This window comes from Nannospalax galili, unplaced genomic scaffold, assembly GCF_000622305.1.
Source record: "Nannospalax galili isolate Female #2095 unplaced genomic scaffold, S.galili_v1.0 scaffold336, whole genome shotgun sequence".
In the NCBI taxonomy this organism is placed as follows: domain Eukaryota; kingdom Metazoa; phylum Chordata; class Mammalia; order Rodentia; family Spalacidae; genus Nannospalax; species Nannospalax galili.
In genome coordinates, this window is record NW_008343385.1 from 4,469,562 (window position 1) to 4,487,979 (window position 18,418).

General features: G+C 36.8%; 1 protein-coding gene across 3 annotated transcripts in view; it reads left to right on the forward strand.

Annotated features, from left to right (window-relative positions):
- Exoc5 (exocyst complex component 5) overlaps positions 1-18,418 on the forward strand; it is a 71,247-nt gene that overhangs the window by 4,986 nt on the left and 47,843 nt on the right. Inside the window, exons 2-5 of one of the 3 annotated variants that reach the window (XM_029566654.1) lie at positions 9,035-9,129; positions 9,822-9,967; positions 10,083-10,230; positions 14,702-14,896. In XM_029566654.1, coding sequence (XP_029422514.1) covers positions 10,126-10,230; positions 14,702-14,896 — 300 coding nt within the window. In that variant the 5' untranslated portion in view covers positions 9,035-9,129; positions 9,822-9,967; positions 10,083-10,125. The remainder of the gene's footprint in view (positions 1-9,034; positions 9,130-9,821; positions 9,968-10,082; positions 10,231-14,701; positions 14,897-18,418) is intronic. The other 2 variants (XM_029566655.1, XM_008839525.2) reach the window with 2 other exon arrangements.

Sequence of the window (18,418 nt, forward strand, 5' to 3'; positions counted from 1 at the left end):
TGAGCAACTCCTCTCTGATTTAGAAAATCCTTTCCTACACCTATGTCCTGTAAGTTACTGCCTGTATTTTCTTCTAATAGTTTCAGGGTTTCCAGTTTCACATTGAGGTCTTTGATCCATTTGGAGTTGACTTTTGTGCAAGGTGAAAGATAAGGATCTAGTTTCATTCTTCTGCAGGTGGAGATCCAGCTTTGCCAGGACTATTTGTTGAAGATGCTGTCTTTCCTCCGTTGTGTGTTCTTGGCACCTTTGTCAAATATCAGGCGGCTGAAATTGCATGTACTTAGGTTTAGATCTTCAGTGATGTTCCTTTGATCTATGTGCCTATTTTTGTACCAGTACCATGCTGTTTTTATGACTATAGCTCTGTAGTATGCCTTGAAATCTGCTATAGTAATCCCCTCAGCATTGCTCTTTGTGCTCAGGGTTTCTTTGGCTATCCGGGGTCTTTTGTGCTTCCATATGAATTTAAGGATTTTTTTTTTCTAATTCTGTGAAGTGTGTCATGGGGATTTTGATTGGGATTGCATTGAATCTATATATTGCCTTTGGTAGGATGGTCATTTTCACAATATTTATTCTTTCAATCCATGAGCACGGGGGGTCCTTCCATCTGCTGGTGTCTTCCTCAATCTCTTTCTTTAACGATTTAAAATTTTCATTGTAGAGATCTTTGGTGTCTTTGGTCAGATTTATTCCAAGATATATTTTTTTTTTGAAGCTATTGTGAATAGGAGCATTTCCCTTTATTCTTTCTCCAATTGCTTGTTATTGGTATGTAGAAAGGCTACTGGTTTTTGTAGATTGATTTTATAACCTGTCACTATACTGAAAGTATTGATCAGTTCTAGGAGTTTTCTGGTGGCACGTTTGGGATCTCTTAAGTATAGTATCATATCATCTTCAAAAAGTGATAGTTTGACCTCTTCTTTTCCAATTAGTCCTCCTTTAATTTCCTTCTCCTATCTTATTGCTCTAGCAAGAGTTTCAAGCACTATGTTGAAAAGGAGTGGAGATAGTAGACATCCTTTTCTGGTTCCTGATTTTAGACAGATCTTTCTGAAAAAATCCTGTGATGTTTTAAAATAATAAACTTGGGATGGTCTTTCTGAACTGGGAGTCCTCTGTGGTTCCTATCATTTATATATTCAGCATATAAAAATGGCTTGGATGGTAAATACCTTTTCTGTTGTTGCAGACATTGTTCCTTTGGTCTGTCTGAACTGGGATTCCTCTGTGGTTTCTATCAATTATATATTCAGCATATAAAAATGGCTTGGATAGTAAGTACTGTTGTTGCAGACATTGTTCCTTTGTTTGTACTGCTGAAGACACCTCTCTTTTTGCTGACTTTCTTTCCTGTCATTCTTCGAAATTAGTAACTTTTCTTTAGGTATCCTATCTTTTATGGGAGAGTTCTTTGTTAATAACGGGGGTCAGTTATTCCTTCAGTAAATATTTTGAGTACCTACCAACTTCAAGGTAAGCTACTAAGATTCATTGTACTCCATATGTCAAAGGCATGCCATAGAAAATTCATTCATGTATTGATTCAGCAGACATCATTCCAGGTATTGGAGTTAATAGTGAATTAAATTATAGTTGGGGTAGGCAAATGTATAATTGATAACACAGTGCAGTGGGTGGGCAGACTTTTCCTGGGATAATTAGGAAAGGTTTCATTTAGAAGTATCATGAATTAGGTATTGGTAGATGAGTAGAGACTTTAAGCAGGAAAAGGGCATTCTAAGGCAGTGACAGATGATAGATCCAGTTCGTCAGGTGAGATGTGTTTAGGGAATACTGAGAAGAGACAAGGGGCGTGCGTGCGTGCGTGTGACTTTGAGGATGTTTCGAGAAAGCTGTTTGTAGACAATGCTTAAAGAGACTGACTTGATTTTTTCTTAGGGGATTCAGGTGAGTCATAGGATTTTAATGTTAGTGTGAAGAATGGCCTTCAGTGGGGAAGAGATTGCTATCTTGGAAAATGGGGATCATAGGCAATCTGGCATAATTCTTGTCATTTGGTAATTGTTCCAGAATTGTCTTTTGTTAGTTGATTAATCGAGGAGGTAAAATTCTAAATTAATTTAATGAGAACAAAGAAGACAGAAAATTCCGGAAGACATTTTAGAGGAAGAATGTAAATAATTTGTTTACTGAGAAATTAATTCTTGTGTGTGAACTTTGGAAATTAGGTAATTGATATACAAACTGTGTCAAAGAAAATTGGTAAGACCTTTCAGGGAGAAGGAATAATCGATTTTCTTTTTTCAGTATATATTAGGCTGGATCTAGTGGTGCAGGTCTATAACCCCAGATACTCTAGAGACTGAAGCAGGAGAATTGCAAGTTCATGACCAGCCTGGGCAACTTAGACTTTGTCTTAAAATTAAAAGGAAAAAGAGGACTGGAGGTATAGTTGAGTGATAGACTTCTTGGCTAGCATACAGAAGGCCCCAGGTTCAATCCCCAATATCACAAAAAGGAGAAAAACCAAAACAAAATGCATATAGTAAAGCAAGGTGTTGTAGCACATACCTTAATCCTAGGAGTTGGGAGGTGGAGGCAGGAAAATCATGAGGTCAAGTTTAACTTGGCTACAGAGTCTCAAAATGTCAAAAATAAATACATAAGTGAAAACACAAAACAGAACAAAAAAGTATAAAGTTTTCTTAAAATTACTTTTTATTTTATGTGAATGAGTGTATTACTTGCTTGTAGGTAGGTGCCATGCAATGCCCACAGAGGTTAGAAAAGGGTGTTGGAGCCCCTAGAACTGGCGTTATGGATGGTAGTTTAGCTGCCATGTGGATGCTGGGAATTGAATCCAGGTCCTCTTCAAGAGCAGTCAGTGCTCTTAAACTGCTGAATCAGTGCCCTGTTCTCACAAAGTATAAAGATTTTAGCAAGGTATCCTAGTGAAGATATTAGACAGCAATTGCAATTAATTGTAAATATGAATAAGTAACTCAGAAAGCTATCACAACTAGTTAGCAGTTTAGAAATTATTATTTTATATAGAGGATTATTTAGACCTGGAAGTGGCTGACATAGTTCTCCATCTCAGTAGTTGGGTGGTCTTGTGTAAGTTACCTATTTTCTTTGTCTTATCTGTAGAATGGGGAAAATAATAATTTCTACCTCAGAAGGTTATTTTGAAGGTTGCCTTAAATGTCAACCTCAGAAAAAATTTTTTGGAAGAGTACCTTAAATTTGATAATTCATAATTAAATTGATAATTTGATTATTAATATTTAATTGCTTAGAAAAGTGCCATTTAAGAGTGGTAGCTACTTTCAATTTAAGAAGAGAACAGTCCTGCTTGGACTACAAAGTGAGTTCAGGGCTACTTATAGAGATGTTGCAAAAAGTAACAAGAGGACTGGTAAGTGGTAGAACTTAGTAGAGTGCCTGCCTAGCATGTCTAAGGTTCTGGGTTCAGTTTCCAACAACAAAATCAGTAAGTGACAGAAACTTAAGGAAAATATGCAGTGGGCAATACTTGAACCCATGGTTTACTTGGCTTCAGGCAATAACAGAAATACTTCTCTCTGAAATTCTCTTTGCCTTGCAATTTAAAGGTTTGTAGCGGTTTAAGAATGGAGAAATGAGTGGAGATCATGCAGGGAAGAACTAGAACCCTTTAGAGAAGAACTGAGCCAGGTGTTTAGTAATAGTGCAGTGCTATCTTGCTAACAACAGACTGAGTAGTTTAAAAAGAATTTATTTTGATTGAGATGTCTAATATCAAGGTGCTGACATCTTCTTACTTTAACCTATGGTGGAGGGCAAAGAGGGATGGGAGATAGGAGAGAGACTTGAGAGCACAAACTACTTTGTATAACTTACAGTCTCAAAATCAAGCCCCTTTATAATTGACATTAATATCTTTGTGAAGGTGGAGTCCTCATCACCTAACCACCACCCTGTGCCTTCCCTGGCAACACTTGTTTCATTGGGGATTAAGTTTCTAACAGTTTTAGGGGGTGGGTGGAGGGACACAGCACATTCAAACCTATCAAATAATGCTGTTAGAAGGAAAAGGGCATTCTGGAGAGTAAGTTCTATGAACACAAGTTGACAGCAGGAGAAGCATGAGTTTGGAGGAGACTGCTGGGAGTGTCACTGTTTTGGAGAACTGAGAAATTGGGGTAGGTAGTTCAAGATAAGAGCTTGAAATCACAGTATGTAAAAATGTGAACTTACTGATGTTTTTGAATAAAAGGGAACAGTATTTTAATGATTTCTATGACAGAAAGAAGCATCCTCATGGTTTAGTTGGTTTCAGGCAGTACAGAAATGCTTATCTCTGAAATTCTCAAATCTTTGTTTATTTTATCTATGAGGGTGCAAAATTGTCATCATTTGAGTTTGGGAGTATTTCTGATATATTAGATCTATTTGCCAAGATAGTAGTGTAGGAAAATCTAAAAGTTGGTTTGTGTTTTTTCAGTGAAACAGTATTAGAGATTTATGTTCTTGTTCAAAGGATTAATTTCCAAGAGGTTTTCAACAGAAATGATCACAAACACTCTGCTTTATCTTTTCAACTGACATGAAACATAATAAAGGAGGACTATACCCAATTGTGTAAAGTTAAATTTAATGTTATGGTACTTTAGTGCATAGCTCTTAGATTTTTGTTGCCGTTTTGGTAATTTAAAAAAATAATACAGTAAAACAAAAGGTAGACATGATCTTTATTGGGTTGATAAAATCCCTAGTGTTTGTTAATTTGGCTTTTTCTTATGGTAAATGCCATTGCAGCAAGGTTATTTATTAGAAAGTAAGATTGGTTTATAAAAAGAAAAATTTTCCTTTTACTGTTTTTTGCAACTTCCATCTTATAGGGATCATTAGCTGATTTATTTTAAACCCTGGTCATAATTTGGTTGCTTCTGAAGATAGAACCTGTTTTGCTTTTAGAACACCATTCTCTCAATTTTTCTTCTCTCATTGGTGTCTCCTGTTTTGCCCGTTTTGTAGGATCTTTTTCCTGCTCTTATTTCCAAATATTGGCATGCCTTTCCTCCATCCTAGATGATCTCATGCAGTCTTGAGGTTTTAAATAACCATCTGTGTGTTGACTCTAAAATTATATATAGCTTCAGTTTCTTCCCTGTAGTACAGACTTGGTTTCTAACTATGGGCTCCGTATTTTCACTTCAGTTCATAATAGGCATCTATTACATGTTATATGCAGAACAAAGCTCTTTGTTTCTTTCTCTACTCCCTTATCCATCTCCTTCCCTGGTCTTCCATTTCAGTAAACAGTGCCACCGTTTATATAGTTGTTCAGGCCATAAACCTCTATAAAGAATTTATGATTCATTTTTTCCCCTTTCTCTTCATTTAAGTACATCCCTTAAAATTCTATGACCCTTGCCTACTGCTACTTCTATCTCAGTGACTGTCATCTCTTGACAGTGTTTCAGGTTGGGTCCTCTTGAAAGCAGACATTGGAACAGAGTTTATTATGCAGCACATTAATTAAGAGGTACCCTTGGGGTGAACATCTATGAAAGAGCAGGGTGAGGAGGTAGGATAGCTCATATGGAGAAATAGAGCTAATACACTGGCCAAGTGATATTGTTGGTGACTGTTAGTGGGGTGTTCTGGAACTAAAATGACCTGTCTGTATTGACCAAAGAGATGAGGAGGCTTTTTTATTCCTTTCTCAGTTAGTCATTGGACTCATGTCATATTGAGAAAGGTATGATACTGGGTGCAGTGATCCTCTAGCTGAGGGGATCCCCCAAAATACTATCAGGTGAAAGCACTACTGCCGGTTCAAATAAGTCCCTTTCTGAAGGGAGAGCAGGGGGCACAGCACTGTGTGCAGTAGACCATCACTAGATTCCACATTGTATTCATTTTATTAACAGTTCTACCAGTATTCCAGTTGAGTCTAACTGTGGAGGAAAATTAATTATAAGAATACTACTGTAATGAACTGTGAGGTAGCGGGTCTTTCTCAGGTATCTTTCCTCTGTTATCCATTCACATCTTTTAGCTAGCACCTCTGCTGTTCTTACTGTCTAAACTGGTCAACATAGCCTTTTAGGCCATTGTTGGAACACTTGTCACTACTTTCAGAATTGACAGGGGGAATTGATCCTCCCTAGAGAATCACTTGTGATAAAAAATTTACTGTCTCCACCTTTGTTTTAAGAGCACCCCTTACCACCTCTTGAAGCTTGGAGTTGATAGTCCTTGCCAAATGTGGTCACTTTTCTTGCCTTTTATTCTCTGAATATAAGCAGCTGGGGTTACCAAACCCCATTGGTAGTTAGAGTTTAATGCAATTCCTGTTACTTAGGTAAAGTATTCCCCTTTGGTTGACCAAGATCTCTTTCACTGTAGATCTGAGATTTGCAGGGTATAGGTAGCATGCACAAATTAGGAGTTATATTCAACAGGGATAAGCAGGGGTTTTGTGTTTATTTCTTGTTCCTGATATCATGTTTTATCCTACTGAGAAAACATTACAGGTGGGGTTTTTTGTTGTTGTTGTTGTTGGTTGTTTACTTTTTTTTAGACAGAGTCTCACTTTGTAGGCCTGGCTAACCTTAAATTCACAGAGATCTGCCTGCCTCTGCCTTCTCAGTGCTGGGGATTGAAAGCATGTGCTACCATGCCTACCTTAAATTCGAGGTTTTTAATTCCAACTGTGTACTGCATCTTAGAGGATAAAGCTCCATCTTTGTATATAGGGTACCACTGCTGAACTGGTGCTTAGTTATGCCCTTTATAGGTCTAGTTGGTTTATTATGATCATTTTAAGTCCTGTTTCCTTATTTATCTTCCGTATTTTCTGTCCATGAGAGTGGGGTATTGAAGTCCTTATAATTCTAGAGCTGTCTTTCCATTAGTTCTGTCTGTGTTGCCCATATATTTATATGGCCTCTCGCTAGACACATTCATAATTACTATATCTTGTTAATACTGAAATTTTATTACTATATAGTATTCTTTGTTTCTTGTAACCTGTTTTTTATTGTTTATTTTATTTTGAGGCCTCTTTTGATTGATACTATATTCACATAGAATGTCATTTCCCATCCTTTCACTTAGAATCTCTTTTGCATCTTTTGATCAAAAGTGAGTCTTTTTTAAACAGCATGTAGTTGAATCACGATTTTGATATATTTTACCAGTCTCTGAAAAGTTTAACATATTTACATTTAAAGTAGTTACTAATAAGGAAGGACTTCTATAATTTGCTCTATGCTTTCTTTATACTTACACCCTTTTGTTCTTCATTTCTTGCTTGTCTTCTGTGTTTCGTTAATATTTTGTTATAAAACATTTAAACATTTAAATTCTTTTCTCATTTATTTTTGTGTATATTCTGTAGAATATTTGTTGTGGTTGCCATGATGATATTCTGATTTGAATTTTTATCAGCTTAACTTCAGTAAGTTATAAACTCTGTTCTTACCGCTTGCATGTTTATATCACAAAATTAAGTCTTTATACGTTGTATGCCCCAAACATAAACTGATAACTTTTATGATTATGTATAACAAAAAATGTGAGGTTAGGACCAGGGTTATTAGTGTTTAGGCTAACTACCTGTTTATTTATCTTTATTAAGAATTTTTTTTTTTTTTATCTTTTTGAGAAAGGATTTCCTTGTAGCCCCAGCTGTCCTGGAACTCACTATGTAGACCAGGCTGGCCTCCAACTCACAAAGATCCGCCTGCCTCTGCCTCCCAAGTGCTGGGATTAAAGGAGTGCGCCACCACGCCCGGCTATCTTTATTAAGATTTGTATTTCATTATATGTCGTGTCTGTTTCACTTCAGCATTTTTGTAAGGCAGGTCTAGTGGTAACAAACTACAAAGTTTTTTTTTGTTTTTTTGTTGGTTTTTTTTAATCTAGGCACATCTTAATTTCTCCCTCACTTTTGAAGGATGATGTTGCTGGGCATAGGATTCTTGGATGACAGTAATTTTTCTTTTAGCACTTTGAATTTATTAGGCATCCAATGTGATGAATAAAATCTGCTAATAACTTTAGAGGACTTTAGAGGATCTGGAGTATATGACAGATCAATTCTTTCATGTGTTTTTTTCTTATCTCATTTTATTGAATGTTACATGATTTTAATGGAACATAGTTTTTTGTGTAAGTTTACAGCACTTTGTATCAAGTATGGTTTTGAATATTTATGTAGATAAATTTTCAATATTATACATAATATAATCTCTCAAATTTTTATGTTTGTATATGCATTTCCTTGAATTTTGTTTTTAATTCCTTTTTAAAAAGTTTTTTTAGGACAGGGACTTGCTATGTAGCCAAGACTGGCATTGAACTTGCCTCAGCCTCCAAGTGGTGGGAAAATAAAGAGATGGGATTAAAGCTCTAAGCATTTGTATAATACTATTGATGTGACTGAAAAGTTGCCAACTGTCTTCCTAAAAAGCTTATATCTGATAACATTTCTAATAGTGAAAGCACAAATTTCAGCTTACTTTTTTCTCCATATTGCATGCTGTAATTAAAAAAAAAAGTCTGCAGCTGGGTGTGGTGGTGCATGCCTTTAATCCCAGCACTTGTGAGGCAGAGGCCAATCTCTGTGAGTTTGAGGCCAGCCTGGTCTCTATAGCGAGTTCCAGGCCAGCTGAGGCTGCAGGGAGACCCTGTCTCAAAAAAAAGAAAAAAAAAAAAAATCTCCTTCTGGGGGTTTAAAACAATGATAACTTGACCATTTGATTACTAGTAAAACTATATATTTCACATGGTTTTAGGGCCATCTGTATTTCTCTGAATTGCCCATTTGTGTCCTTTTCTCAATTTCTGTTTAGTTGTTCCAACTGTTCAATAATGCTGTTCTAATATTTTAATATCTTAATTTTCATTAAATAATTTGCTTTATTGATTGAAGATTTAAAATAATCTTTTAAATAATAATAGACATTTAAATAATAATTTCAAGTTTTCATGTAAGACCTGTTTTATATTTGTAAGTAGTGTTATTGTCTCCTATTAAACTTTGTTAAAGCATACTTATTTTGTGACCTAGGAGCCTTTTGTGGCAGATGAATATATTGAACGTCTTGTATGGAGAACCCCAGGAGGAGGTTCTAGAGGTGGACCTGAAGCTTTTGATCCTAAAAGGTGAACTAAAATTTTTTTTCCCCACAGTCCCAGTCTAGTTCCACAAATTTGTGCTTTAAATAGAGGTGTCTGTCTTGGACTCTTCATTATATAAAGGGATTTTAATTAATAGTTGGTCCAAAACAAAATCATAATTTCAAACAATTTTAGAAGTCTGAAATTGTATTTTTCTTTTTTATCTTAGAGAAGTGCTTTAACTGGTTTGAGGGAAGGGATTCTATTGGCAATAAGAATTTAATATTTTCTTCAATTAGCATTACATTAGAAAAAGCTATTTATACTTCAGAAACTAAAACATGGCTGGGAGTGGTAGTACACACCTATCATCTCAACACTCTGGAGGCTGAGGCAGGATTGTGAGTTTGAGGTTGGCCTGGAGTACATAGCAAGGCCCTCTTATCAAATAAATAAATATCAAAAAGGTTTAATTTATTCTTTTAAATTTAGTAGCTATGATTCAAGGAAACAAAAGTCATTGAATTTTAGGATGCATAATATTTTTTTATTGTACATTTATCTTCTCGACTGGTTAGTTTTAGATATATAATATATTGTATTTACAATATTATATACAATTGCATACAAAACTATTTAAATATAGTTTTAAATAAACTATAAAAAAAAAAACTATAAAATTTATTCTTATTTGGAGATATAATGGGGATTCTAAGCAAGGTTTTTATTTGCCTTAGAGATAATCCATTGGAAAGTCAATAAAGACTGGCTGTAGTTTCAAACACCATGTGTTTTTGAATCCATGTGGCCTGAAGAAAGTGAAAGGAAATTGTGACACTGCAGAAAGGTTTTGTTTTCATTGAAGAAATTTCAACAAGATACTGTAAAGAAAATTAACATGCTCATCCCTGACTCTTAAGACCTTTCTAAGTAAACTGGTCAGTTCCTTTTGAGTAATAATAGGTAAGTTGATTTGTATTATAACTTTCCTTTATTAGATTATTAGAAGAATTTGTAAATCATATTCAAGAACTCCAGATAATGGATGAAAGGATTCAAAGGAAAGTGGAGAAATTAGAGCAACAGTGCCAGAAAGAAGCTAAAGAATTTGCAAAGAAAGTTCAAGAGCTCCAGAAAAGCAATCAGGTAAACATTTAGCTAAGGAGTCAATAGTGTATGTCGACTATAAATATCTTTATTTTTATTTCTTTTTTTCAGGCTTCAATATCTTCATTCTCTTTCAGTTGTAGGCTTTTTAAAGTGTCAAGTCAAATTGTAGAAACTCACAGTTTCTGACTAACTCTGTGGTCCCGTTAGATAAACATCAATGTACTGCTTTCATGTACCTTTGGTGTTGGCTTGCTACAGTGGTCATTTTGGAATTACAGTGTTCCCTTTTCAAATTAGAGTGATAGGTACTTAAGTGCTATCCTTGTTTTCACCTCTGATAAACTTTGAAGAGTGACTAGTCATTAGACCTGTAGTTTTAGGAACTCTTTATTAGAATTTAAGTTGTCATTTCATTCTCTGTAATCATAATACCAGATCTAGATCATTTTCCCCTAGAGAAACCTGATTTGAGTAGTTTCAAAAAAGTCATGAGGATATGCTTCAGTGAGAATTCTACTATAACTGTGGATAACCCTGTCTTCCAGCTATTTTTCAGTGAAACAGAACCACTAGTCTGGCCTATAGTGCAAAGAATGCCAGACTTTAGTTCCTCTTAGGTTTTGAAATTAATCTGGAATCCTTGAATCTCTTTTACAGGCTGGGCTTAGTCTAAAATTTGTCTAAGCATCATTTCAAAAACATTTTTGAGCTTTTTGCCTCCCAGGGACTGTTTGTTCTTCAGTGTTGGAATTAGCAAGCTAATTTCTACTAAAACTGTAACTTAAACAAATTCAGAGCTAGTCTGCTTGAGTTTGAGCGTAGATCTGCCCTTTACTAGCTGTATAATTTCAAACAATTTAACATCTTTGAATTTCATGTATTTGTCTGTAAAATGGGTTAAGAGAATAAAATAGGTAAATATATTAATAATGTATAATAGATATGTGATATATTTAGAATATAAGATGCAAAGCAAGTCCTCAATAAATGTTGGCAGCTTTTTTCCCCTTCAAATTAAGATTAGAACAAAAAGAGAGAGGGAGGGGGACTCTGCAGGCTCAGCATCTCCGCCCTGGCCCTCATATTTGAAAAAAAAAAAGATTAGAACAAAAGTATTATTGAATTACCAATAATTATCAACCCTTCTGCTATTGATAATTCTAAGGAATTCATTACATACAAATTTTATTAACTACAGGACAGTTGGTAGGACAAGGGGAAGAAAATTCTGGGAACTAATATGCTTTCGCTTTGGTAGAATAATTCCTGTAATCTTTTCTGTTTTTAGAACTTGAAAAAAGCAGTTTTACCATGTTTTCTTTGAGGGGTGGGTATTAAGACAGAGATTTGCTGTGTAGCCCAAGCAAACCTGTAGTCCTTCTCCTAGTTCAGCTTTCTAAGTGCTGAATTTTTTATTGAATTTCTTTGTATTTCATACAGAAAGTCATCTTTATATTCCCTTCCCCTTTGGCACCTGCCCATAGCCCTGCCCCCTGGAATTCATACCATCTGTCATTGTGTTAAGGCCTATCATGTAAACTTAGCGTCCCAAAATGTCCTTCAATGCAAGTTCATCCTCTGGGATCTAGTCAGCCTATCTAGAGTCCCTCCCTTTAAGAAGATCAGCTTTTCCTCACCCAGCAGTAATCAGCTGCCAATAATTCTTTGACTAAGATTAGGGCTTCATTTCCACAGTTCTTTGCTGGCTTTTTGTTTGTTTATCTTTGCATGGGTCTTGTACATGCTGACACCAGTGCTGTAGGTTTGTATGAGAAGGATCCCAGGCACCTGTAGGACTGTTTCCGGTATGGTCGTGTATTAGTCAGGGTTCTCTAAAGAAACAGAACCAGTAGAATGAATATATATGTATGTATAGAGATCTATCAGCTTAGCTCACAGGATAGAGTCCGAGTAGTCCAACAATGGCTGCACCACACTGGAGAGGCTGAGAATCCGTAGTCGCTCAGTCCACAAGGCTGGATGTCTCAGTAGTCCCAATCTAGCGCTGAAGGTCTGACAAATTCCAAAAGATCAGCTAGTCTTCAGTCTTCAGTAGCAAGATGAAGTCACCAGAGAGAGAGAAGGCAAGCAGCAAGAAGCCAGGCGTTCACATCTGCCTTGGCCTTTTATACCGGCTGCCATCAGAAGGTAACACCCACATTTAGGGTGTGTCTTCTGGCTTTAGATGATCCAATCAAGACGATCTCTTTCATTTCAGTTAATCCCAGATCCAATCAAGTTGACACCCAGGATTAGCCATCACAGGTCGTGTACCTCCTCCCTGGCTCTCACAGTCTTTCTGCCCACTCTTCTGAGCCTTAAGTGGGTGGATTTTAACATAGGAGTCCTGTCCTAGGACCCACACTCTACAGACTCTTATTCTCTGTGTTTTGGCCATTTGTGACCTTTTGCATTCCTGGCCCTCAGTTGTATGAGGGAGCTTCATTGATGAGAGTTGAAAGATGCATTAATATGTTCTCTTCATCCTTGAGCCTTAGATGTAGAGGTTGCATCATAGATGTGCTGCTTAGACTTGGGCAATTTACAGAGAATCTCTGTGTGTGAACAGTTGTGGACTGTAATTATCTCTGTTTCTTGAAAAAGAAGCTCCTTTGATTGGTGGCGACTGGGATACTTGTCTGTAAATTTAAGAATCCATGTTTTGCACATAGTAAGAAATTATATTTGTCTAGGGATGTGACAGCCTTGGAGTTTTCTCTAACATCTATGACCTTTCCAGCTATATGTATTTGGCTAGGCTTACAGTACCACATATGAGTTTCCTCTCATTGAGTGGGCTTTAAGTCCAATTAGGTAGCTGTTGATTACCCCTAAGATAAAAATTCCACTACTGCACCAGTATGGTTTGCTGTGCTGGTCATTGATGTGGTTTTTATGCTGAATTTTTTTTTTTTTTGGTCTTTCTGAGACAGGGTCTCCCTGTAGCCCCAGCTGTCCTGGAACTCACTATGTAGACCAGGCTCACAGAGATCCGTCTGCCTCTGCCTCCCGAGTGCTGGGACTAAAGGCATGTGCCACCACGCCTGGCTTTGTGCTGAAATTTTTAAAACTTTTTATTTTATGTGTATGAAGGTATTGCCTGCATATATATGTGTACTGTGTTGTGCAGTGCTTACAGAGATCAGAAGAGTGTGTCAGATCCCCTGAAACTGGAGTCAAAAAGGTTGTTAGCTCTATGTAGAGGTGCTGGGAACTGAGCCCAGGTCTTCTGCAAGAGCGGTTAGTGCTCTTAACTGCTGAGCCATCTCTTTAGCCCCCGGGGGGAAAAAACAAAATACCACTTTATTATTTTTTAATTTTATGTGTATAAGTGTATTGTCTACATGTATGTAAGAGCACCTGTGTTGTATAGTGCCTGCGGAGGTCAGCAGAGGGTGTCAGATCCCTTGAAACTGGAGTTATGGATGGTTGTTAGCTACCATGTGGGTGCTGGGAACCAAACCTAGATCCTCTTGAAGAGCAGCCAGTGCTCTTAACCATGGAGCCATCTCTCCAGCCCCCAAAATGCTGAAACTATATGTAGTCTATCATTGCATTTAAAAATATTTAAAAAAAAATTTTTTTTTGAGACAAGGGTCTCACTCTATGGGAAGTCACTGTAGACAAGATTGGCCTGGAGCACACAGAGATCTGCCTGCCTCTGCCTCCTGAGTGCTAGCTAAGAATAAAGGCTTATGACACCACACCTATCACAAATATTTTCTTTTTAACCAGTAACTTTAATTCCTGACATATTCTCTAATCTTTTCAGTTTAGTAGCAAGAGTGTTCTTCAAAAGTCTGGTCCCATGGGACTAGGGTAGTGATTCAATGGATAAAGTGCTTGCTATGCGAACAAGGCCCTGAGCTCCTAAAACGTTGGGTGTTGCCACACATCTGTAATCCCAGCAAATGGGAGGGGAATGAGGAAAGTGGAGGGTGTGGGATACAGGAGGATCCCCTGAGCTCCATGACTGAAATGACAGTGAGCTCCAGGTTCAACGAGAGATCCTGTCAAAAAATAAAGTGGAGTGAATAGAATCACCTAATGTTGACGTCTGACTGCCACGTAACCACTCTCCTCCCTCCCCTTACATATCTGGTCTCCTTGATACTAGTTTCCAGAATCATTATTTAGGACACGATGGTGCCAAATATTTTGTTACAGGACAAGTAAGTAGTCTTGCTGTTTTGTTGATTAGTATATGTTTACATGGCAAATATTATTTTAATATTTAAAAGTGTAAAGTTTGAAAATTGCTTAAAAGATTTTCAGATTATGTCATGCTAATGAGTGTGAATTGTTTTGTAGACGTCATATATAATTTTTGTTTTATTGTTAGTAAGAAGATTAGTATCATATGTGTATGTATCTATTTTGTGGTGTTGGGAATCAAATCCAGTGCCTTCTTCACAATAGGCAAGTGCTGTACCATTATGCCCTGATCAGGTAGTTTAGTTTTGAAGTCTATTAACTAACATTTTATGCTTATGTACATTTTTCCTAGGTTGCTTTTCAACATTTCCAAGAACTAGATGAACACATAAGCTATGTGGCAACCAAAGTCTGTCACCTAGGAGACCAGTTGGAGGGGGTAAACACACCCAGACAACGTGCAGTGGAGGCTCAGAAATTGATGAAATACTTTAATGAGTTTCTAGATGGAGAATTGAAATCTGATGTTTTTACAAATTCTGAAAAGGTAAGCACTGTCAGAGGATAAAAATGGTAATTAAATTTTAATTGCTTTGTCTTACATTTAAAAAAAAAATTAGTGAGCTGGGTGTGGTAATGCATGCCTTTAATCCCCAGTACTGGGAAGGCAGAAGTAGGTGAATCTCTGTGAGATTGAGGCCTGCCTGACATAAACATTGAGCTCCAGGCCAACTGGGGCTATAGGGAGACACGGTCTCAAAACAAAAAAGTAAAAGGTTTGTTTATTATTTATTTGTTTATTTATTTATTTGTGTACCCACATGTGTGTGTGGTGGGGGGGTGCGTGCACCTGTGCACAGTTGTCTTGTATTTTTATTTATGAAATCACACATGGTTTATAAGTGCTAAGGGTTACTGTATACTTTTTTTTATACCCTATTTGACTTTTAATGTTAATGGAATTTAATAGTTACTTTAAATAGTAACATACCATTGGGTGGTGGTAGGGTTATCTGACATGACCTAAATTGTTAATAAACTGAAATGTCTTTCTATAAAGGAATCGAGAGGTTCTAGTTTTTAGTACTTAAATAAAGATTCCTTATAAAGAATTAAAGTAGCTTAGGCCATGTTAATTGAAAACTCTGAGTTGATTATGTTAATTCTTTTCATAGTATGGTCACTAAATCTTGGTCTAAAGGTATATGGTACTGGTTGTTCTACATTCTTGAAAGATAGAAGGTACTTTAGCTTGCTTTCTTACCCAAGATACGTGGAAAAAACAGACATTCTTGTGACTCTTACATGTTTATTATAGTGTTATCCATTTATAGGTTAAAGTCTTCTTGAATTCCAGATTTACTCTATAATATCAGATTACAGAATATTAAAAGCTAAGTATTGCTGAATGTGTTGGTGGTATATTAGTTACTTTTCTGTTGCTGTGATGGAAACACTGACCAAACCAGCCTATAGAAGGAAGAGTTTATTTGAGCTTATGGTTCCAGGGGAATTGCAGTCTGTCATGGCAGGGAGGCATGGTGGCAGGAGGAGGCTGGAGCAGGAGGAGCAGAAGCTAAGCTCTCACATCTTTAAGCAGGCACATAAGCAAGACAGTTACTGGAGATCTGCCAAGGCTTTAGAACTCTCAAAGCCCACTTAGACCAGTGACATGCTTCCTCCAGGACAGCCACACCTTCTAAGACCTCCCAAAACAGCACTACCAACTGGGGACAAAAATGTCCAAATACTTAGAGCCTATTTGGGACATTTTCATTCAAACTAACACAGTTGGTTAAATTTTGTCAACTTGACACAAAACAGAGTCATTTTGGAAGAGGGAATCTTAACTGAGGGATTTCCTCCATCAGATTGGTCTGTGGGCTTTTCTGTGAGACGTTTTCTTGATTGCTGATTGATGAAAGAGGGCCCAGCCCACTGTGGGTGGTGACATCTCTAGGCAGGTGGGCCTGGGCAGTATAAGAAAGGTAGCTGAATTTGAACCTGGAACAAGCCAGTAAGCAGTGCTCCTCCATAGTCTCTGCTTCAGTTTCTCTGTGGTCTCTGCTTTTAGTTCCTGTTTCTAGGCACCAGTCTTGAGTGCCTGTCTTGACTTCTCTTGATGATGGACTGTAACCTGTAAGCTGAAGTATGTTTTGGTCAATGTTTAATCACAATAACAGAAAGTAAACTTTAAAAGCATTGAGGTTCACTTACTTTGGAATATATCTGTTGGATTATGCTTTATTACAAACACAGATCTCTTATACAGTATATGTTAATATCTTTGTTTGAATGAAGCTCAGAATAGTCCTGTAGAATCTTAGGACCCATCTATATTTAGATTGACATGTTTTTGTTTTTAACTTGATTTATACTTATTTGTATGTTTATTCTTTAAGCTTTTTAATTATCTTCAACGAATTAGATAGTTTCATAGTTCCTGTTGTTGATCTCTTAAGTCATATGTAATTTTGGAGGAGCAGTACAAACTTACCTAAAATATTTGTTAGCATCTCTTCTGCACTCTGGTTTGCGTCCTTTAATCTCCTGTGTTCTGCATACTTTATTCTGCCTTTTTCAGGTACTTTGTTTTGTTCTTGCCACTTGGTTACTGAGTCAACATTTCTGGCCTGGTACTATAATGGCCAACCACATAAGAATTCATACGTGATATTAGATTGGCAGTTACCAGATAAGCTTCCAGCTATCTCAATTTCTGGATTTTGTGCTAGCTCCCTTCTGTCCCAATGCAAAGAAAAGGAATAAGATGTAGGAGGACTCTCTAGGAGGAATTTGAATTAGATAAAATGCCAGACACATCCTAGTCCTTTTTCTTTGGGTCCCCTAGTAATTTTTTAAGCCTTTTACTTATTTTTGTGACATGTATTAAACAATGTTTGCAACCTTTTAGAAATCTTGCTCTCTTTGCTTAATTTTTTTAATGGTTTCTTCTGTCCTTATGTGTTTGTTTGTTTCTTACTTTCTTTTTTGTTTTTGAGACAGTCTCACTATGTAGCCCTGGTTTGCCTGGAGTTCACTATGTTTAGTCCTGATTGGCCTGGAACTCACTATGTAGACTAGGCTGGCCTTGAACTCATAGATCCTCCTGCCTCTACTGGGATTAAAGGTGTGTGCCACCACACCCAGCTTTCTTCTTTGTCTTCTTTTTTAAAATTTTTTTAAAATTTAAGGCAGGCTCTCATGTAGCCCAGGCTGGCCTAGCCAAGATGATCTGAATTCTATGTAGCCAAAGATGACCTGAATTTCTGATCTTCCTGCCTACAGCACATTGGTTTATTATGGGTACTGAGGATCAAACTTGGGTTTTATGCATGCTAGACAAACACTGCTGACTGAGCTACATCTTTTTCTTAGAATATTAGCTTATTGATTCTTGTACAGATAAGGCTTGATGACTGTTTAAAACTTTAAAACAAAAAATGCAAGCAGTTTTATTAGTTTGTGGTTTGGTATTTCTTGTGTTTGTTGCTGTATATTTTAAGTGATACATGTACTTTCAACAGTTTTTACCAAATAATTAGCTCAGAGGATTCAGTTAAAAACAAGCTTTTAATTAATTATTAATTTTTATTGTTATACTATTTACTACATTAAATAAAGTTTGCAAACAGCATCTCTAAAAGGGATAAGAACAAACTTCCTGATGGAAACAGCTGGCTATGTGTCAGTTCTATGTTCCAAAATGGGTAGTGGTAGAGAAAAAAATGATGGGCTTTGCTAGTAGGACTAAATGGCATGGAGGGGAGTGAAACTGCAGTGGTAACCTGCCTTACACGGATCAGTGTAAAGGGAGTGTGTGGCAGCAGTCACCTGCTGAGAGCACAGGAGAGGAGCAGGAAGACTACTGCTCACTGTCAACAGCCCTGCTACTGTTCCTTGCCAGAGTTCACATGAGTACTTGGAAAAATCTGTACTAATGTTCTTACCCCTTCCTTCATGTTGGTATGACTCTTTTTTAGTGTAAGAGAATATGAATCATCTTAAACCAGATACTAAAACTGAATCAAAGTAAAACTACTAAATTGAAATTGAAAGAAAAAAGTGA